Source organism: Vulpes lagopus, chromosome 7 (genome assembly GCF_018345385.1).
Source record: "Vulpes lagopus strain Blue_001 chromosome 7, ASM1834538v1, whole genome shotgun sequence".
NCBI classification, from domain to species: domain Eukaryota; kingdom Metazoa; phylum Chordata; class Mammalia; order Carnivora; family Canidae; genus Vulpes; species Vulpes lagopus.
The window spans coordinates 52,397,152-52,420,372 of NC_054830.1; the positions used below are offsets into that span (position 1 = coordinate 52,397,152).

Genomic DNA, 23,221 nt, shown 5'->3' on the forward strand with positions numbered 1-23,221 from the left:
AATGACCAGATTCTCTGGACACTTTCCCTAACCTCGTAGGGCCAATGGAAGGTATAGAAGATCAGAGCTCTCAGAGGCCCTAGAGGCTCTAGGAAGCCCCAAGGCACAAATTTCTCTGAATATAGAGACCGGAGAGCCTTCTAAGCCCCCTATTCTGCCCAGAGGCCACTAAATTGTGTACAATAGTTGTCAATTTAGGATGCAGTATAAATTATAGGGCAGGGATGATCCGGTCAAGTGAATCTTCTCATTAACCATTCTGGAGTAGCACAGGAACCTTCCTGCCTTCTGGGGACCCTCACTAGTGTCAACCCAAACCTCCAGAGCCCTCTTGAGATTTGGGGAGCAAATGAAGGTCCCCAAAGCTATAAAGTTCTAGGGGATGGACTGAACCAAGCACATGTATACGTGTGTGAGGAAAACATTACTTCTCCAGAGGATTCAACTGTGACTTGAGCCATTATGCCACATGAGAGGAACAGATCTTCTTCAGTTCCACCCACTGCTGGACTCTACCTCCCATGTGGCTTTGCCCAGAGGGTGAGAGAAGGCGAACATACAGTCTAGGTCTTCTGTTTCTGCATGGACTCGACTGTCATCTTGAGTCTGGGAGGAAGGTCCTGAAGTTTCCATGGTTTTCCCTGGAGGAATAACAATAATAAGTAATTAATGAATGTCACCTTAGTTAATCCCCTTAACATTGAAAAAGATTGGCAAAGAAAGAAGAAAATGACAAGTGGGTGGCTCATTCAGTTAAGCATCTGCCTTCTGCTCAGGTCATGATCCCAGGGTCCTGGGATACAGACAGCAAGACAGTATTGGGTTCACTGCTCAGTGGGGAGTCTGCTTCTCCTCCCTCTCCCTCTGCCCTTCCTCACTGCCCCTGCCTCGTGTGTGTGTGTGTGTGTGTGTGTGTGTGTGTGTGTGTGCTCTGTCTCTCAAATAAGTAAATAAAATCTTTAAAAAAATAAAAAAAAATAAAGTGTCCTTAAATGTAAGGATACTGTGATTTTTATGATGAAATTACATGATGTCTGGCACTTTCTTCAACATAATCTTGCTGAGGAGACTGAGGGCATAGGTAGAGATCCAAATAAACACATACCATGAGTTAATAGTTACTGGAGCTATATCAAAATATAAATAGTGGCTATCTCTGAGTGGTGGTATTATGGGTATTTTTAGCTTCTTATTTTCATTTTACATTTTCTAAATTTTTAACAGTATTGTTCTCATTGTAATAAAATCGCCAATAATTTTTCCTTATGTACTTAAAAATGTAATATGCCAATATCTTGTTTCAGTGTAGTACTTCATTGATGAGGGAGCAGAAGGCCAGCTGGGGACAAAGCACCAGCTGATACCCTGCAAGACCCTCTCCACTCCCACCCTGGCCACTCCTGGGTGGGATATGAGTGACATTCCTCCAGGAAGTTCCCAACCGTCTTAATGTTAATGCCTTGCTAAGAGGGAAAAACAACATGACAATGGCAAGGCCTCCAAATCCTGTGAGTCTTCCTTAGCATCTGAAAATCCTTCTGAAATTTCTCTTTTCCCTACCTCCCCCAACTTCCAAGTATATAATCAGCCACCCCTCACAAGTTTGGGGCAGTAGCTCTTCCTGCCCAAGGGTCCTATCTGGGGCTTTAATAAAACCACCATTTTGAACAAAAGACATCTCAAGAATTCTTTCTTGGTCATCGGCTCCGGACCTCACCCCACGAAACCTCACCTATGTTTCAAAACTACATCATCGATGGTCTTTCCAAGGATTTATCTGAACCTGGTCATAAACCAGTTAAGTAGGAATTCGGATTACCTGCTCCTCACAGTTGAATTATAATTTCTAGACAACGAAATTTCCCCAAAGATTGTCTTATTTGACAATTACAATAACCCTGCAAGGTATTTTTTATTATTCCTGTTTTATAGAGGCACCAGAACCCATAGTCTATCTAATACACCCCAAGATGTTGGTCTAGGGCACAAAACAAAACAAAAAAAGGCCACCCTGGCGTTCAGCCCTGCTGGAATGCCTGTCAGGATTAGGGATGCAAGCAGTGAAGGTAAGGGCAGGAAGCAGGCACTTGAAGGTGAAGAGCAAAATTTGGGAACCTGTCCCTTCAGGACACTACACTCTGTATGTACCTTCCCAAAATTGTGAGAGGAGCTAGAGGCAACTATGGAGGCTGACCTCCAGGTGAGGCTACAAGAAGGCCCTAACTGTGGCCTTGGAAAATCCAAATGGCCAACTTCCGTCAGCTAGTGCTCTCCCCTGGGGAAAATACATGAAGTGGAGCTCCCCTCCAAAGCCTTTATTTTAGTTGGGCACATGGCCAGCCAGCTAGAGACTACCAACATCCCTTGAAGCTGAGTGTGGCCATTTGACTACATTCCTGCCAATGGAATGTGGGTGGATAGGATATGCATGGTGGTGAGCCCAGAACTGTTTAATGGTTCTCCAGAAAAAAGAAAAAAGTACACATACATGCACACACACACACACACACATTTGTTATATATTTTGCTGATATAAAAAATGTATAGCATACAGTTCACAAATAATAAAATATACAGTACTCTTTATTGCAAATTCCACATACCTGGAATTTCAGTGGGCTTTGGAATTTCTTGCAAAACCCACTCTCGGTTTTTAGAAGTCCATTGCCAACAACAGTGTCACAAAATCAGACTATTGATGAATTTTTGATTACTACCAGGTTCAGCAAAAAAGTTGCCAATATCAACGATAGAACGGGAGTACTTCCCATGTGAATGTTAGCTGCTGTTTTCTTTCACATTAACAAGACAAAAGTGAATCAACTAAGGCATTTGTTTGGGGCAAACTATTGCCCCAAACTATTGTGGTGCCCCACAAATTCTTTTTCTTATAATGAGAACTTTTAAGATCTATTCTTTAAGAAGCACCTGGGTGGCTCAGTGGTTGACCAACTGTCTTTGGCTCAGGGAGTGATCCCAGAGTCCTGGTATAAAGTCCCACATCCGGCTCCCTGCAGGGAACCTGCTTCTCCCTCTGTGTCTCTGCCTCTCTGTGTCTCTCATGAATAAATAAATAAAATATTTTTAAAAAGCAAATCTGTTCTTTTAACTTTCAAATATGTAATACCATATTGTTATTATTATTTAAAGATTTATTTATTTATTTGAGAGAGAAAGTGCATGAGAAGTGGCAGGGGCAGAGGCAGAAGGGAGAATCTCAAGCAGACTCCACACTGAGCACCAAGCTCTGTGAGGGTTTGATCCATCACCCTGAGCTCATGATGACCCAAACCAAATTACAATAACCCTGCAAGGTATGTCTTATTATTCCTGTTTTATAGAGGCACCAGAACCCATAGTCTATCTAATACACCCCAAAATGTTGGTCTAGGGCACATTTGGTCATGTGCCCAAATGAGCAGACCCTTAAATGACTGAGCCACCCAGGAGCCCCCTGCAATACCATATTATTATTAATTATAGTCACTATGTTGAACATTACATCCCTATGACTTATTTATTTTATTACTGGAAGTTCATACCTTTTGACTGCCCATTTCATCCATTCCCCATCCCCACCTCTGGCAACCACCAATCCATTCTCTGTATCTGTGAGTTTGGGTTCTTTGTAAATTTGTTTGTTTTTGGTACAGAATCTACTCTCAATCTACCAAGACCTTGGCAAGACAACAGCCTTCCCTGTGCCTCAGAGGTGGACCACCTAGGTTTGGATCCTGACACATTGGTTTGTGGGATCTTGAGCAAATGACAACCTCTTATTGGTTCAGTTTCCTCCTTTGTCGTATGAGAACAATAACAGCGCTTATCTCATAGTGTTGTTGTGAAAATGGCATGAATTAAAACATGTAAGACACTTAGACCAATGCTTGGTATAGAGCAGGCGTGGAATAAATGCCAGCTGAGATGATTTCAGGCCTCCAGACCTAGGCCATTCTTTCTTATTGTCAAAAGTGTATCTGACCTTCCAAGCACAGCTCAAGTGCCATTTTCTTTTTTAAAGATTTTATTTATTTATTCATGAGAGACATAGAGAGAGAGAGAGTGAGGCAGAGACACGGGCAAAGGGAGAAGCAGGCACCATGCAGGAAACCCGACATGGGACTCGATCCAGGGGTCTCCAGGATAACACCCTGGGCTGAAGGTGGTGCCAAACCGCTGAGCCACCCGGGCTGCCCTCAAATGCCATTTTCTTTATGAAGCCCTGTGCTAGTTGCCTTACCAATTCCCACCCTCCTTCCCCCACTCCCTTAATCCTCCTTCCCCCAGAACCCCTGCCCTTCTTTCTTGCTAACAAAACTGTAGTTTTGTTCATCAGGACACCATTACATCAGGAGTGGCAAGAAGACAGTATTTGTATAGCAGCAAGAGCATGTGCTTTGGGGTTAGACACACCAGGATCCAACCACATTCCTGTCACCTGTGCACAGGATGACCTTGAGCATAGCAGTCACCTTCTCTTAGTTCTGGTTACCTCAATTGTGAACGAGGAATGGTAGTACCGTAGGGAGGAAAGGTAGCTAGTGCCTGCCCTTAGCAGTACTCAGTAAATGAAAGTTTCTTCTTCTACAGACCTCCTCTTACCCTCAGACATTCGGTGTCCAGCCTCAGCCCAGCCCATGCCCCGTCAAAATTTTATCTGACCTTTTAGACACAGCTAAAATATCACCTCCTTTACAAAGCCCTATGTTAGTTGCCTGACCAGTCCTCATCTTCCCTTCTCCACCCTCTTAATCCTCCTCCACCCCCCCATCAGCCCTGCCCTACTTTCTTGCTAACAAAACTGCAGATTTGTTTTTCCAGCTCCAGTTAGTTACTTGTTTTGTCAGCCTCCCTTGTAGCTGAAGTTGGCTGGGGTTCTGGGAAGGGTTTTGCTTCTCCTGACAAAAGAAGCCAACAGTGCTGGTGCTGTGTCTTGCCTCTCCTTCCTTCCTTGAAGATAAATGTGATGGCAGGAGCAACAGTGGCCACCTTATGACCATGAGGAAAAGCCAAAGTAATTGCAGAGATGTTGTTGAGCTGCCAAGCCCTTGCCAGCAGCTGCCTACTTTCTTGTTATTTGAGGAAAATCAAACTTTATAGTCAAGATTTTTGATATGAACTTTCCTTCTCTTACATTATGTCTGTTAATTGAGCACATACTGTGTGCTAGAACTGGGGATATATGGTGAACAAGTTGCATCTTTGTCCTCAAGGAATTTCTTGAGGGATCAGGAGCCTGTGGGAACCCAGGGGCCAAATCAGACCAGGGTCAGTCAGGGAAATTTCCTGAAGGAGGGAATGCTGGGGTGAGTTTAGAAGGGCCAGAGGGGGGATCACTGGGTGGCTCAGTGGTTTGGTGCCTGCTTTTGGCCCAGGGCATGATCCTGGAGTCCCAGGATCAAGACCCATGGCTGGCTCCCTGCATGGAGCCTGCTTCTCCCTCTGCCTATGTCTCTGCCTCTCTTCTCTCTCTGTGTGTCTTTCATGAGTAAATAAATAAAAATCTTAAAAAAAAAAAAAAAAAAAAGAAGGGCCAGAGGGGACAATATGCAAAGGCATAGAGGCAAGGGGCCTTGTCCCACATGGGAAAAAGTGGCAGGAAGCAACTATAAAGAAGAAGGAGGTTGGGGGGAGGCCCAGGGAGCACCCCTACCTTGTCTCTGGGCATGCTGCTCTCCTGAGCCTAGTCAATTCTGCCTTTGCCAGACTTGACTTTCTTAGGGTAGGGCACCTTGTTGCACAACTTCAAGGACCACTATTCTTAGTCACACACAGATCTCTGCTAAGGGCTCTCAGCAGGATGCATCCCCTCCACTAGAGCCTGAACCCAACCAGGGTGGGTGGGGACAGAGACTAAGACTGATTCATTTCTGGGTCCCCTGAAGCCTGCACAGGACCTGGCAAAAAGCAGAAATGATGATGATGATGATGACAATGACATCAACAAGTACTTCCCAACTGCCAAGCAACCATCTGAGCACATTACAGGTGTCCTCTCATATACTCCTCACCACAACTCTGGGACAGCTCGCTGTGGGGGTGCCCACTTTAGAGATGGTGCGGGGAGACTAAGGAACTTTCTCAGGGCTGTAGCTAGTAAGTGGTTGAGCAAAGGTAGTTGCTCTGTCCGTGTTGGGAGGTGGAAGGAGTGAAGCTGTCACCTCTACTCAGGCCCCTGTCATTAGCACTGGAATGAAGCCACTAAGTCATGGGAGTGCTATGCAAATGATGATGACTTGGCTTGTAGTCAGCCATTGGTGGGGCCCTGAGCAGTGTCCTTAAGGCCAGGGGAACTTCCTCAGGAAACTCATGCAGCAGAAGGGAGGGAAATGGAGCTTTTGTGAAGATTGGACCTGAGGGAGCCCTCTTTCTCCTTTTAGTGTCCTCACCCCATCCCTCCTCTACCCACATTTGTATTATAAGAAAGGATAAATGGAATTAAAAAAATTAAAGCTCAAGAATCAGTGCACATGGGATGCCTGGGTAGCTTAGCAGTTGAGCATCTGCCTTCAGCTCAGGGCGTGATCCTGGAGACCCAGGATCGAGTCCCACATCGGGTTCTCTGCATGGCGCCTGCTTCTCCTTCTGCCTATGTCTCTGCCTCTCTCTCTGTGTGTGTCTCTCATGAATAAAAAAATAAAATCTTAAAAAAAAAGAATTAGTGCACAGGGCAATGCATAACTCAAAAGGACAGCACTCACAGTGGAGCATCAGCCACTGGCAGAGGGATGTCTGGGACGGGTTTCAAAGCTCAAGTTCACCACGTGCAACCTCCTCTGGAGCAAGATGGATGGTGAGGTGTTGAGACAGGAGAAGTGAAGAAAGCAGAAAGAGGAAAGAGAACACAGTATGTTCCCCAAGATCTTATTTCATGAGTGCAAGGCTTATATTATGCAGCAAGAAGCTGAGTTTCATATAGACAAGTGACTTGTTCTAGGTCTCCCAGCTGACAGGTGGTCTCGAATCAAAACCCTGCTCCAGCAAAGAACCTCAATCCCTGACCCTGGTTAGAGGCTCCTAAAGCCCCCTCTTGCAGGTGCTTCCCCCCCATCCGAGGCTCATCCTACAAGGAAATGGATGCCTGACTTCCTAGCATGTTTCTCCCAAAGACCAGGCCCTGCTGAGTCACTGGTGGTGCCAGGGCCTCTGTACCCACAGATCTTGCTAAACTGGATTTCCCCTTTGGTTCAGCCTACATTTTCTAAGCTCCTAGTGTCACAAGGGACTGGGCCCATGGTTGGATACTCAGGGACACCAAGCTGTCACAGCCTCAACAGTGCTTTCGCCGCCCAGCTCAGATAATACCCACTCTACATGAGGAGCAAGTGAGCTGGGTGGCACAGAGAGAGAGAGGCAGAGACACAGGCAGAGGGAGAAGCAGGCTCCATGCAGGAAGCCTGACATGGGACTTGATCCCGGGTCCCCAGGATCAGGCCCCGGGCTGAAGGCGGCTCTAAACTGCTAAGCCTCCTGGGCTGCCCTCAAAATAATCTTTACACCCAACGTGGGGCTCAAACTCACCACTCCATGATCAAGAGCTGCATGCTCTACTGACTAAGCCATCCAGGTGCCCCACCCCTCTTCCACTTTTAAGGACCCTTGTGTCGGGGATCCCTGGGTGGCGCAGCGGTTTAGCGCCTGCCTTTGGCCCAGGGCGCAATCCGGGAGACCCGGGATCGAATCCCACGTCGGGCTCCCAGTGCATGGAGCCTGCTTCTCCCTCTGCCTATGTCTCTGTCTCTCTCTCCGTGTGTGTGACTATCATAAATAAGTTAAAAAAAAAAAAAGGACCCTTGTGTCATTGTGACATTGGGCCCACCCAGGTTGTCCAGGATCATCCTCCTAAATTAAGGTTAGCTGATGAGCAACCTTACTTCCCCCTGGATTGTTAATTCTCCTTTGCCAGGTAACCTTAGTTTCCAGAGATTAGGATGCAGATATCTTTGGGGGCGGTTACTCGGGCTGTCACAGTCTCTAACCCTAGTGCTTGCCACAGCCTGGAGCCCTGCAGGGGCTAAATGTCTTCCTTCTTATTCATTAGAGACACACAGAGAGAGGCAGAGACATAGTAGGAGGGAGAGGCAGGCTCCCTGAGGGGGAGGACCCAGGACCCTGGGACCACGACCTGAGCTGAAGGCAGATGCTAAACCACTAAGCCACTCGGGTGCCCCACATCTTCCTTCTTCTTTTTTTTTTTTTTTTAAGATTTTATTTATTTGTTCATGAGACACACACACACATACACACACACACACACACACACACACAGAGAGAGAGAGAGAGAGGCAGAGAAGCAGGCAGAGAAGCAGGCTCCATGCAGGAAGCCCGATGTGGGACTTGATCCTGGGTCTCCAGGATCACACCCTGGGCTGAAGGCGGCGCTAAACAGCTGAGCCACCCGGGCTGCCCCCACATCTTCCTTCTTAAACCAGGTTCCCTCTCTGGCTCCACCATGCTCCTGGGAGCCCCCCAAACTTCAAAGATAGAAGGATGCCCTGGCTCCTTTCTTCCCAGATAGCCAAAGCCTCAGTTTATCCTATTTTTCCTTCAAGAAGGCCTGGCTTTTCTGTTCCTACTGCCTCCCTCCCAAGAGATCTGATAAGGAGACTGGGGGTTTTGGAGTTGGTTATGACTGTGTTCTTATTCCTGTCCCTTAGATGCCTGGCTCCTCTATAAAATGGAGTATTAATATATGTCCCCATGAGTGTTGTGGGGATTAAATAATACTGTGCCCATAACAAGCCTAGAATACTGGCACTTAATAAATAAGAGTATCCCCTCCCCTTGCTCATGCTCATGCTCAATGTCTTCCTCATTTGTTGATGATCCAATTTCCCTTAGGAGCACAGTTGACAGGGCAGATTCCCCGGACTCTTTCCTTTGGAGGTTCCTGCTCGGGGGCTGGTGTTAGGAGCCAAGTTAGGGTTAGGATATGGCTAGGGGAAGTCTGCATTTTTAACAAAGGCAACATCTGCTAGGCAGAGTGTGGTCCACTCAGACCACCAGAACTTTTCCTCTAAGTGTTAAAATAGTCTCCCTGCCTACCTCTGGCCTTGCCCTTCCAAACACATTGCTGGAATGCCCTGGCCTTTAGTTTCCCAGTGTGTAGAAGTTGGGCTGCCCTCTACAAGTTTCTTCCAGCTTTGACATTCTAGGAAACTAGTGCTCCCCTGGTTTTCATGATTCATCTGGTCAGCAAAGAACTTTGGAACTCAGGGTTCCAAAGACCTGCAGGAAAGCCCAGAACAGCATGTTCTAATAATAAGATACATATGATATATGGTATCTTGTAGGGAACAGAGGCCCTTGGAATGCTCCAAGAAAAAAGGAGATTTTGTATTCAAAGAAGTTGGTTCAACACTGCTTTCCATCACTGCTTTCCATACCCACCTTATTGCAGCTCCAAAATGTATGACTGTGCGGGCAGCCGGGGTGGCTCAGTGGTTTAGCAGTGCCTTCAGCCCAGGGAGTGATCCTGAAGACCTGGGATCAAGTCCCACGTCGGGCTCCCTGCATGGAGCCTGCTTTTTCCTCAGCCTGTGTCTCTGCCTCTCTCTGTGTGTCTCTCATGAATAAATAAATAAAATCTTTAAAAAAAAATGTATGATTGTATGATTGTGTATTAAAGGCTCTGAAAAGGAGCACCTGGGTGGCTCAGTTGGTTGAGCATCTGCCTTTGGCTTGAATGATGATCCCAGGATTCTGGGATCGAGCCCTACATCAGGCTCCCTGCTCAATGAAGAGCCTGCTTTCTCTCTACCTCTGCTGCTCCCCCTGCTTGTGCTCACCGTCTCCCTTTCTCTGTCAGATAAATAAATAAAATCTTAAAAATAATAATAAAGACTCTGAAAAGGGCTGCAGGAGAAAAAGCTCTTTCACACTATTAATTCCAACCCTTCCCCAAAACATGCAAGTGCACAGTCCTTTACTCCAGAACGTGGTTCAGTATAGTCTGACGCAGCTTTCGGAAATGCCGTCAGCTTCAATCCTTGACGTTCTCCAGGTCAGCCTCTCCACCCTAGAGTCCCAGCCTGGGCACTGCTGCAGTGCCAATTCCCTCATCCGGAGTTCCTCCACCTCCATCAGGACAGTTGGGGAGGGGAATAAATCAGAACAGACCCTCGGAAACGAGGGGCATGGAACAGAAATGGTCTTTTCACCAGCTTTGGGATCCCAAGGTGTGGGTGGTAAATCCTCCCAACAACCCCAGGCAGGGGTTGGGGTGGGGGTGGGGAAGAAACTGAGTCAGTTGTCGTGAGATCAAGAACATGGTCCCGGCCCTGTCTCCAACTCACCCTGGGCCCTCGGGCGCAGCACTCTCCCTTCTAGGTTCTTATTCTCATCTACAAGACAGAGAATAATGTCATTTATGTTATTTATATCTTGGAATGCATGTATGGGGTTGTGGGTAGGAAAGTACATGGTAAAATTACCATGCCCTTTTGCCAGAACGTTATACTGAGAGGTATTTTTTTTTTAAGATTACAAAATAAATAAATAAATAAATAAATAAATAAATAAATAAATAAATAAAAATTTTAAAAAAGATTTTATTTATTTATTCATGAGAGACAGAGAGAGGCAGACACAGGCAGAGGGAGAAACAGGCTCCATGCAGGGAGCCTGATGCAGGACTGGATCCCGGGTCTCCAGGATCACACTCAGGGCCGAAGGCAGGTGCTAAACCGCTGAGCCACCCAGGGATCCCATACTGAGAGGTATCTTGATTAAGTCACTGCTTTAATGGGGGCTGACAGAGCCTTTTGAATTCATGCTTTATCACTTTACTTCTCAGCTTCATGACTTTGAGTAAATCACTTCTCTGAGACTCAGTTTCCTTGTCTGTAAAATAGGGATCAGTGTCATTGTCTTGCATGGTTGCTATGAGGATTGAAATTAAAAGGACTTTACTTCTGAGCTCCCTGGGAATAGGAATCGTGTTTTTCTTGCTCTCTCTTACATTCTAGCCCCTGGCTTAGACAAAGTGCTTCATAGTCATAAAAACAAGTCATAAAGCACTGGAATTAAGAGCTTAGAGATGTGCTAGCCTAGCAGAGTTTCTTTAGCAACTCCCTCTTCACTCTATACTACTTGTTCATACCCCTTCTTCTTCCACACTCTCCCCTTTCCTGCCCCATGCTCACCCCATCCCACCCCCACCCCAGCTCCCCAGGTTTGGCGACCTCTCCCTTTCTCCAAGCTATAGGTCCACAGAGTTGTAGCCAGGAGACCAAAACGGAGGCCCAGAAAGGGAAAGGAACTTGCCCAGGGTCACACAGCAAGACGTCTAGATATGAACTCAGATCTGAGTCTGAAGTCAAGCGTGAGGGGAACCTCACAGAGGGAAAGAAGGAAGATGCTTCAGTTTCCACCTCCTCCACCATCTTATCCCCAGTCCATCCAGGCAGTTTAATGGTGAGATAACAACCCACGCTGCCTAGCCAGCTGACCACACACCAGATGGACCTGTTATGAATGTATATGACCCTTTGGGCCACAGCACACCCCACAAAGTAGCCAGGGCCTGAGGTTGCCTCTGAACAGTGCAGGGTGGCACCTAGGGTGAACTAAAAAGGGACAAAATCAAGTCTGTGCAGAGAGAGGATTGGTTGAAGGCTGTTCATACAGAAAGACCTTGGAGTTCTAAAAGACCCTCTGAACGGTAAATAAATGTCAGCACAATCATCTAACTTGGTGTCTAGCACATGGTAGGTGCATAAGCAATGTTTGTTAAAGTGTAATATGAGCCAACAAGGTGATAAAGCTACAGAGCAAAGCTAACAGTTTTAGGTCATATCAACAGAAGGACATAGTCTATAGTGAAGAAGGTGATCCATATCTCACCATCTCCCAACCTAGGTTCAATCCTGGGTTCTGAACAGAATAGAGTCTGGACAGAGACAATCCAGGGGACATGTGGGATATTAAGATCAAACCCAAGAGAAATGTCTGGAGGAGTAGGGCACTAAGCCTAGGTAGGGATAAGCATTGCATGGACAGACCTGGTCACCATCCCCAAGTGTTCACAGGGCTTCCTGCAGGACAGAGGGACGAGATAGGGCTATTGAGCTCCAGAGGTCAGGACCTCGGGATGTCACCAGGGCAGATTCCAGCTCAAGATATAAAGTAATTTTCTAAAATTCCTTTTTAAAAAAAGATTTTATTTATTTATTCATGAGAGTATACACACACACACACAGAGAGGCAGAGCCATAGGCAGAGGGAGAAGGAGGCTCCCTGCAAGGAGCCCAATATGGGACTTGATCCCGGGACTCCAGGATGCCCGGGTGGCTCAGCGGTTGGGTGTCTGCCTTCGGCTTGGGGCCTGATCTCAGAGTGCAGGGATGGAGTCCCATGTTGGGCTCCCTGCAGGGATGTGAGACTCAATTCCAGGACCAGGACCACGCCCTGAGCCAAAGGCAGATGCTCAACCACTGAGCCGCCCAGGCGTCCCATATTCCTACTTAACTTTTAACTAAAAATCACTAACAGTATCTAGTTCAACCCTGATGTGCACCCTCTCAGGCACTGAATGTCATGCCTACTAAGTGGGGTTCCCAAGGCCAAGGGGAAGCTCCACAGCAGACAGGTCTGCTGCGGTCCTGTCTTTCATTTCTTTATGGTCAGCCTACTGCAATGTATTGCGGCACCCTGGTGCCAGGTGGGGTGGATCTGAGCATCGAACAATGCGTTTTAACTGAATCAGCTCCTGCAGAGTGTATGAGTGGCTTCAAAGAGTCCCTGCAAAGAACCACGGATGTAGATAACTCTAATCCAGAGAGTGCAAGCGAGCAGCAGGAAAAGTGCTGGATAGACAAAAGTGCTCCCCACTCGAGGCCATCATCAGCCACCTTACTATGTTGAAAACAATGATGAATGGGATCTCATACACACGGTATGGCTTACTGAAATAATAATAGAACTACTGGCAAGGTGGACTTCCATCCACTGTTGTTGGTGATTAAATTCACACTGAGTGTATATTGGACCTTTGGACATTAGCTAATCATTACAGTATTTGTATATCATTTCTAAATCTATAAATACGCATCTGTTGGGGGTGCCTAAAGCATTTTTCTTTTTTAAAAAAGATTTTATTTATTTATTTGAGAGAGGGGTGGGAGAGGGAGAAAGAGAAAGAGAGAGAGAGAGAGAGAGAGAGAGCAAGCACACAAGGGGTGGGAAGAGGCAGATGGAGAAGCAGATTCCCCACTGAACAGGAAGCCCAATGTAGGACTCGATCCCAGGACCCCGGGATCATGACCTGAGCCAAAGGCAGATACTTAACTGACTGAGCCACCCAGATGTCCCTAAACCATTTTTCTTGAGAAGTATGTACAATCAAAAAGTGTGGCAGGAGGGGTGCCTGGGTGGCTCAGTGGTTGAGCACCTGCCTTTGACTCAGGTCAGGATCGTGGAGTCCCAGAATCCGTCTGGTCTGCCTCAGGCTTCCTGCGGGGAGCCTGCCTCTCCCTCTGCCTAGGTCCCTGCCTCTTTCTTTGTCTCTCATGAATAAATAAATAAAATCTTTAAAATTTAAAAAAAAAAAAAGTGTGGCAGGAGCACCTGGGTGGTTCAGTTGCCTGGGTGTCTGACTCTTGATTTTGGTGCAAGCTGTGATCTCAGGATCGTGGGGCAGAGCCCTGTGTCAGGCTCTGCATGCTGGTTATGGAACCCACTTAGGATTATCTCTATTCCTTTCCCTCTGCACCACTCCCTTCCCTGCCCAGTTTTCTAGCTCTCTCTCTTCCTTTCTCTCAAAAAAAAAAAAAAAAAAAAAAGTGTGACAGCCATTACTCCAGATCCTTAGACCCAGTTAGACACTAGAGGATGCTGGGATGCTAGTCCCTGTTTGGCTTTTGGGGCTGAATCAGATTTGTTTCAGATTTAGGGACTAAGAAAAACTAGGGGGGGAGTGTGCCCCCCAATAAAAATTGTTGAGCCCCTCCCCCCACAACATTTGGAGATTAATGGAAAGAAACCAAAAGCTCTTTTTTTTTTTTTTTTTTTAAACCAAAAGCTTTTAAAAGGTTTTCCCCAGCTCTGACTCTCCAAGGTGGGTGCCTATTTAAACAGCCAGAGCCAGTCCAGCCTCCTTTCTCATTCTGTCATCTAAGTTTCTCTGTCTGTCTCCTCTCCCTTTTCCATCTTTTTCTCTGGTCTCTCTCTCTCCCTCCCTCCCCACCAACACATATGCAATTGACAACAGCAAAAACCAGAAAAGAGGCATCCAGTTTAACAGAAGGAGATTGCTCGGTCTTTAATGTTCAGACAGACCTGGATTCAGTTCCCACTGCTATCCTCCACAGACTGAGATCATTGCATGGCAGCTACATTCATTCTCAGAGCCTCAGAATCCTCCCCTGGAAAAAAAGGCATGCCTGCAACTCAACAATAAAATGACAACCTACTTTTAAAATGGTCAAAGAATTTGAACAGACATTTCTCTGAAGAAATGGGCAGTAGCACTTGGAATGATGTTCAACATCTTTTTATTAAGAGAAATGCAAATCAAAACCACCATGAGAGGGCATCTGGCTGCCTCAGTTGGAAGAGCATATGACTCTTAATCTTGGGGTTATGAGTTTGAGCCCTATGTTGGGTGTAGAGATTACTTAAATAAATAAAACTTGAAAAACAAAACAAAACAAAACCGCAATGCAATACCACTTCATACCCTCTAGGATGGCTACAATAAGAAATCCAGATAATAACAAGGGCAGACAAGGATGTGGAAAATTTCGAGCCTTCATGCACAACTGGTGGGATTGTAGAATGATACAGCCACTTTGGGAAAGTTTAGTGATTTCTCAAAATGTCAAACATAGATTCACCATATGACCCTGCAAGTTCACTCCTAGGTATACACTCAAAAGAAGTGAAGACCTATGTCCACACAAAAATTCATATACCAATGTCCTCGGCCGCTTTATTCATAATGGCCACAAAGTGGAAACAACCCAAGCTGATGAATGAATAAACAAAATGTGATACAATCGTACAACACCATTCAGCCAGAAAGAGGGAAGAAATGTTGATAACAGACTACAACATGGGTAAACCTTGAAAGCATGATGCTAAGTGAAATAAGCCAGCCAAAATTATGATATAATCCCATTTATATAAAATGTCCAGAATAAGCAAATCCTTACAGATAAAATCCACAAAGTAGGTTAGTGGTTGTCATGGGAAGGAGGAAATGCAGGGTGACTGCTAAAGGGTCTGGGGTTTATTTGGGGATGACAAAAATTCTAAATTAGATAGTGGTTGCACCACTCTGTGAATATAGAGTTACTAAAAAACACTGACTTGGACACTTTAAAAGTGTGAATCTGATGGCATGTGAATGAGATCTCAATAAAGTTGTTACTGAAAAAAAAAAGAACGAGGCCTCCCCCCGCCCCCCCACAGGGTTGCTATGAAAGTGGAGTGAGGCCTCTGGCAACGGGATGCCCAGCACATCCCCAGGGTGGAGCCCATGCGGGAGAGAGAGCGCTCTTTTACAGTGGCCTGGAGAGGATTTGAGAGCACAGGTGCCCGGGCGTTTCAGAGGGCTACACCAGCCCCCAGTTCGATGAGTTTCAGAGACAAGAGGGATCCCATTATTTATAGATCTGTTTGGTTTGGACCCAAAACAAAACACCGCACACTTCCCTCACCGCAACTCCCCACCAACACGCACTCCTGACTCAACATTTTTCTGGCAGTTTCTAAACAAAGCAGGATAAAATAACCAGCACGTGCCTATCATCTTTCTTACCCCCCTTAAAAAGAAATCGGATTGGCTGGAGGCCTGACGGCCAACTGAGAGGAGAGGGGTTGGGATGCTCCCTCGGAGCGCGGGGTGGGGGTGGGGGTGGGGGTGGGGCTCCTGGTGCAGGTGGGGGGGTGGGAGCGGGACAGGGAGGGGCGGGGCTCCCCTCCCCCAAGGCCTGGCTCTGCCTCTTCAGCATTTTCTCCCCAAAAGTGCCTTTGAGCCCAAAGCTGAGGAGACGACTGGCTTCCTCATCCTCTCCAGCCCACCAGGCCGGGCAGGAGGGCGCCTTCGGAGCGGCCGGGAAGGCAGCCGCCTTCGCTTGTGGGTCAAGCACAGAGCCTGGGACGTTTTGAGGGGAAACACCTTCGTCTTCCCAAGCGTTTGGTTCCACAAAGGCAGAGTGGGCGAAGCCTTCAGAGCCCTAGTTTGGCTCTTCTTCACTTTACAAATGGGGAAACTGAGCCATCAAAGTTTTTTTTCTGAAGGTCCTGCAGCAGGTCAGCGACAGAAACAGGAGTTGGGTCACCTGCTGTGGCAGGACCTGGCCTGGCCGCAGCCTCAAGACACCCCAGGGAGGTGCATATTTGTCATCCTCCCCCGATACTTCTAGAGGAGGAGGCAGGTGCTCAGCCAGCTGGGCAGGCGCAGAGCTGGGATCCAATCCAGGCCCACCGAGGCACCCCAAAATGTCAGGCCGGTGGAAGAGCCTGTCCTCCTAAAGATCAGCACTCCACTCGCCCCTCACCCGGCTCGTGTCCCATTACCTGTGGTCCGGAGGCCGGTGTGGGCCGCCCGCGGAGCCGTGTGCGCTGTGCAGATGCCAGGAGCGCAGGGAAGAGCGCGGCCGCGGCCAGGCCACGCCCCCGTGGCCCGGAGGGGCGGCGCGTGAGTTGCCCGGGGCCCCAGTGGCTCACCCGGGTGGCATTCCTTCCTGCTGGTGCTATCGGCCCCAGGCCTTCCTGTCTGACTGGAGTCTTCCTCCTGACACCCCAGGCACCGCAGATGGGGCGGCTAAACCCTCAGACCCGCGCCCTGGGCAGGGCCACGACTGCTGACTCAGGAGGCAGCGATGGAGGGGGTAGTCGCAGCGCCCTCGGCTGGGCCACGCTCTGGGCACAGAGAAGGTGGGGTGTGTTCCAGATTCCCACCTCGTTGGTGAGTCTGACTCAGGACCCAGCCGTGTGGGCCAACCCAATGCTTTCCCAAGGGGTGAGGCAGCAGGACGGGAGGTCCCAGGGCTCAGAGGACTGGGGGACTCCTGTGAATGGGACTGGCGGTGCCCTCTCCTGGTGAGGAAACTGGGCAAAGGCTAGAATATCCATTGCCTTGTGGAGACAGGAAAAACACAGGTCCCAAGGGGGGGTGGGGGGGGGACTGACCTACAGTGAGTCCAAGAATAACCCCAGCTCAGCCTGCCTCTGCTGCTTACTGATCAATTTGGAAGTAGGACAGTAAACAAGTCCTACACTGTCCTGGGGAGCACCCAGGCCAGCTAGAGACAGGCCATGACAGGCCCCAAGAGGGCAAGGCCCAGGGAGCTGTGGGTTCCCAGGAGGGCTTCCTGGAAGAGTCATTTGCATCTTAAGCTCAGGCCAAAATCTCAGAGTCATCCCTGACTCTGCGCTCTCATACTCTGTATCTGGCATATCTGGAAAACCCTGTTGGCTCCACCTTCAACATATCCCAAAGGCAACCTCTTGTCTCCACTTCCATGGCAACCACCCTGGTCCAGCCAATATGATCACTAGTCTGTTTGCTTCTGCCCTCAGCCTAGTAACTGTCCTAATCATGGCAACCAGAGGGATCCAGTTAAAACCTAAGTCAGTGGGGATCCCTGACTCAGTGGGGCTCAGTGGTTTAGCACCTGCCTTTGGCCCAGAGCATGATCCTGGAGTCCCAGGATCCAGTCCCATATCAGACTCCCTGCATGGAGCCTGCTTCTCCCTCTGCCTGTGTCTCTGCCTCTCTCTCTCTCTTTCTCTCTGTCTCTAATGAATAAATAAATGAAATCTTAAAAAAAAACAAAACACCTAAGTCAGCTCATGTTCCTCCTCTGCTCAGCACCCTTCCAGGGCTCCCACCTCACTCAGGATAAAACTCAAGTTCTTACAGAGCAGTCTACCATCTGGGACCCACCTTTTGTTCTCTATGACCTGCCTGAATTTCAATGACTCCCTTTCTCGCTCTGCCCCTCTACGACCAGGAACATGCCCCAAACACCAGTTAGGTTCCACCCTCAGGGCCTTTGCACTGGCTGTTCCCTCTGCCTAGAATGCTTTTTTCCAAATAGCCACCTGGCTCCTTTCCTCACTTCTTCAAGTCTCAATTCAGATGTCACCTTCTCTGAGAGACCTTCCCTGACCACCCTGTACAAAGTAGGGGTGGCACCACCTTTCCCCATCATCCTGCTTTATCGATCGCCATCTTACATGCTATATGTTTTTTGTTATGTGCATTTCCCCATTATGTATTGTTTGCTTCAGGACCTAGGGACAGTGTCTGACACATGGTAGGTGCTCAATAAATTTTGTTGAATGAATGATCTGAAAGGGAAGCCCAAGAAGTGAGGCAAGGGCATTCCAGGTGGAGGGAACCACATGTGCAAAGGCTTAGAGGGAAGAGGCACTGCTTGTATTGAGGATCTGGAAATAACTCAGAACAGCAGGAGAGTCAGGGGCTGGAGGAGGGAAGAACGGAAAGCATCTAGAGGCAGGGCCTGGAGAGCTAGACCAAGGAGGCTGGATGTTATCCTGAGAGTGATGGGGAGTCATAAAAGAGGAATATGATCAAATCTACATTTTAGACAACTAGTTGGCTGCTGTGTTATAGATTGGTGAAGCTGTGAGGGGCAGGCATCCAGGTGAGCACGAGCCATAACAGGAGAGATAAGGACCAGGGACAGGGTCACTGCACTGTCCCAAATAGTAGCCACCAGCCACGTATGGCTATGGAGCCCTTGAAATGTGGCTGGTCAAAATTGAGATGTGCTTTAAGTGTAACACACACACTGGATTTCCAAGACTTGCTATGAAAAACCAGAATATATAATAGTTCACTAATAATTTTTATATTAGTTACCTGTTACAAGTTGGTATTTTGGATATACTAGGTTAAAGAAAATATGTTATTAAAATTAGTTCCAAAAAAAATAGTTCCACCTGCTTCTTTTTGCTATTTTTGATGTAGTTACTGGAAAATTTAAAAATTTTTGTAGGTACATAGAACTCACAATATATTCCTGATGGACAGCCCTGATTTAGAAGGTAGAACAGGCGGGGGGCTAGGTTGATGGACTGTGAGGGTAAGGGAGACCCTCAGTCTAGTTATAGGTCTCCTCTCCCTTCCAGCTGCTCCTGTCTGGTGAGACCATGTAGTCCAGAGGCAGAAAGAATGGGCTGCAGGGGAGAGACATAGAGTTAGTTTTCATCTCAACACAAGCACACACACAAAAATTCCTGTCTTTACAGTAAGAACTACCCAGAATTGAAATAGGTTGACAGAATAGACAATGGATCCTCCATCCCCGGAGGTATGTAAGAAGAAAGTTGAAGACCACCATTAAGCAGGGGAAAGGAAGTTGAACTGATTAGTTACTTTCAAAATGTGGTCCCTGGGCTCCTGGGTGGCTCAGTCGGTTGAGTGTCTGTCTTTGGCTCAGGTCATGATCCTGGGTCCTGCCATGGAGTCCTGCATCAGCCTCTCTGCTGAGTGGGGAGTCTACTTCTGCCTCTACTCCTCCCCCTAGCTCGTGCTCTCTCAATCAATAAATAAATAATCTTTAAAGAACAAAACACAAGGGTCACCTGGGTGGCTCAGTGGTTGAGGGTCTGCCTTTGGCTCAGGGCATGATCCCGGGGACCTGGGATCAAGTTCTGCATTGGGCTCCCTATGGGGAGCCTGCTTCTCTCTTGGCCTGTGTCTCTGTCTCTCTCTCTTTCTCTGTCTTTCATGAATAAATAAATAAATAATCTTAAAAAAAATAAAAAGAACCACTGGACTAGGGGCACTTGGGTGGCTCAGTGGTTGAGTGCCTTTGGCTCAGGGTGTGATCCCAGGATCCTGGGATTGAATCCTACATCAAGCTCCCCAGAGGGAGCCTGCTTCTCCCTCTGCCTATCTATGTCTTTGCCTCCCTCTGTGTCTCTCATGAATAAATAAATAAAATCTTAAAAAAAAAAAAAAAAGAATCACTGGACTGGAGAATACTTTGTATCATTTAAAGTTTTCAATGACTGGCACATGGTAAGTGCTCAAAAAAAAAACTGGGTCTTCACCTTCTGTTTGCTTTCCAATCCCAGAGGAAGATTCTTCTCTCTGAGCAAATGAAGAGTTTACTTCCTGCCTCACTTGTAACACCAGGTGGTATGAACCTAACCCAGGATGGAGGCACAATCTCAGGGCATTTCCTATCTCTGACACAGGTAGATTGCCAGGGCTGCAGACAAGGCAGCTGGAGGCAGAAGGGAGGCCCCAGCTCAGCCCCCTCCTGAGGTGAACTCATTGCCCCATGTGTGTGTGTAGGGAGGGGTGGTGAGGTGAACTCATTGCCCCATGTGTGTGTGTAGGGAGGGGTGGTGATTCAGAAGGCAACCTCCCACCGTCCTGTGGGCACAGCTGACAGCCCCAGGGAAGCCAGCTCAGCAGATGAGCGTGGCATCAGGCTTCCCTACATTCCAGAACTGCCAACTGGGGGGCCCACCTGACTCAGCAAAGCACGTGACTCTGGGAGCAACAGAAAGCTCAGCCTCCCTCTCCACATCCATAAACATGGGGAGATGGCAGTCCCCATCACTGGTGACATTATTTGTATAAAGTGCTCGGAGCAGTGCCTACACACAGTCAGTCTTCAGGATGCCTCAGCATTCCGATGATGAGGCCACTGGGATCCCTCAAGCAGATGGCAACTTCCCAGTGACTTCTTAGGTCTGAGAGTTATGCCATGCAGGCGTAGGGGGGGAAGGAATGTGCTCCTACTAGGAATACTCAGGAACCTGGTTCTCTCCGTGAGTGTTTGCTTAGTCACCAAATGGATGTCTGTGAGGACGGGCCTGTTTTGATCACCTTGAAACATTTTAAATGGATCCTCTAAATTGAGGAGCATTGGCCCCATTTCATAGATGAGAAAATGGAGGGTCAGAGAACTGAAATGGTTTATTCTGAGTCACATAACTAACCAGAAAGTGGCTGGGTCAGGATTCAAAGCCAGCTTTCCCTGACTTCAAAGCTGGGACTTTTCCCACTCTTCCATGCACAAACTTCAACCTAAACTTCTGGTTTAGGGATCCCTGGGTGGCTCAGCGGTTTGGCGCCTGCCTTTGGCCCAGGGCGCGATCCTGGAGACCCGGGATCGAATCCCACGTCGGGCTCCCGGTGCATGGAGCCTGCTTCTCCCTCTGCCTGTGTCTCTGCCTCTCTCTCTCTCTCTCTGTGTGACTATCATAAATAAATAAAAAATAAAATAAAATAAAATAAACTTCTGGTATAGAAGCCACTCCATATGTCATTGAAATCCATGTTTGAAGAGTCAGCCTCTGGCTTAGACTGGAATCTTTGCAACTGCATATTCTTTGAGAAACAGCTGAAGCTGATGCTGTTTGAGATGGAGTTTAAAATATTCCTAAATCCAGATTAAGCATGATTCACACTAGCCTCTGGGCCTCAGTTGTTTCGCCAGTAAAATGAGCAGGATGAAAACCAGCCTCACCTGAAGGCAGAGGTTGGATCTGGTGACCCTGACAGCACTCTTAACTCTCAGATTCCAGGGTCCCTATGCCTGCTTTAAAGAATGAGGACTAAAGTTAAATTTTAAAAATTAATAAAGAGAGAGTGGTATTGGGGGGTGATGGGGAGTTAACCCAAGCTCCTTCTGATAAATGTAAAAGGAAGGATTTGGACTCAATTTAAGTGGCTTTCAAACTTTCTCTTTTTTCATTTAAGCTGAAATATCCTTTTGACAAATAAAATTCAACACAAACTACCAGACTAGGGTGGATTTCTTTCTAGTTGAAGTAGGGGCTGTGGGGCTGTTGATGGGAACATCTGCTTGGCATCCCTGTTGGCCTAGTAGGCAGCCCCTGGAGTGCCCACTAGAACCCAAGAGCCCCAGGGAACCCAGTCTGACAAACACTGGAGGGTGACAGTACAAACCGTCTCTAGAAATCTCTTTCAGGGGAACAAACAGATCCAGAAAATGGTCCCTTTGATTTCTAGAAAAAACTACCTCGGTCTGACCATGTTTGTTGTTGTTGTTGTTGTTGTTGTTGTTGTTGTTTTTTAATTAAACTTTTTATAATATACTTGAGATAATTATTTATTTGAGATAATTGCACACAGTTTTAAGAAATAATACAGAGATCCCATTTACCCTTTATCTAGCTTCCCCCACTGGAAACACATGAAAAACTACAGGACAATTTCACAACAGGGATATTGTAATTGATACTGTTAAAAAACAGAACATTTCTATTACTACAAGGATCCCTCAAGCTGCCTTTTGAGAACCACCCCACTTTTCTCACTTTTCCCCCTCTCTGATCCCTGGCAACCACTAATCTCTTTTCCATTTCTGTAATTTCATTATTTCAAGAAAGTTATATAAAGGGAACCATATAGTATGTGACCTTTGGGGATTAGCTTCTTTCATTCAGCATACTTCTCTGCTAGATTCATTCAGGTCGTTATGTGTATCAATAGCTTATTCCTTTTTATTGCTGAAACTATTCCATGGCTTAGATGTGCCACAGATCATTAGTTATTCACCCACCGAAGGACACTTGGTTGTTTCCAGTTCTATTATGAAGAAAGCTGTTACAAACATTCATATACAGGCTTTTGCATGAAAATAAATTTTTATTCCTCTGGGGATAAATGCCCATGAGTGCAGTTATTAAGTTATATGGTAATTACACACTTAGTATATTAAGAAATTGCCATAATCTTTTTTTAGAGTGGCCGTACCATTTTGCATTGTCATCTGCCATGTATGAGTGATTCAGTTTCTCCAGATCCTTGCCAGCATTTGATGCTGTTGCTGTGTTTGTTTGTTTTTTTTTAAGATTTAAACATTTTATTTATTCATGAGAGACACAGAGAGAGGCAGAGACACAGGCAGAGGGAGAAGCAGGTTCCCTGCAGGGAGCTTGATGTGGGGCTCGATTCCAGGACCCCAGGATCCCAACCTAAGCCAAAGCCAGATGCTCAACCACTGAGCCACCCATGTGCCCCTCTTGCCATGTTTTATCTGAGTCCTTCTGATGAGTCTCATTGTGCTTTTCCCTAATGGTTAATAACATTGGACAGCTTTTCGTGTGCTCATTTTCTATCTGTGTATACCCTCTTTGGTGAAATTTTTATTCAAGTCTTTTGCCCGTTTTCTAATTCAATTGTTTGTATTTTTACTGTTGAGTGGTAAGAGTTCTTTACATATGCTGGATACAAATCCTTTGTCAGATGCGTGGTTTGCAA

General features: G+C 47.0%; 1 protein-coding gene across 3 annotated transcripts in view; it reads right to left on the minus strand.

Moving 5' to 3' along the window:
- Window positions 1-17,004, minus strand: part of TMEM40 (transmembrane protein 40) — a 33,252-nt gene extending 16,248 nt beyond the window's left edge. For 2 of the 3 annotated variants that reach the window (XM_041763089.1, XM_041763087.1), the window contains exons 1-2: window positions 16,522-17,004; window positions 561-641 (exon numbers count right to left, since the gene is read on the minus strand). In XM_041763089.1, coding sequence (XP_041619023.1) covers window positions 561-633 — 73 coding nt within the window. In that variant the 5' untranslated portion in view covers window positions 634-641; window positions 16,522-17,004. Of the gene's footprint in view, window positions 1-560; window positions 642-9,390; window positions 9,526-16,521 lie in introns of those variants that run through there. The other variant, XM_041763088.1, reaches the window with a different exon arrangement.
- Between the last annotated feature and the right edge of the window lie 6,217 nt (window positions 17,005-23,221).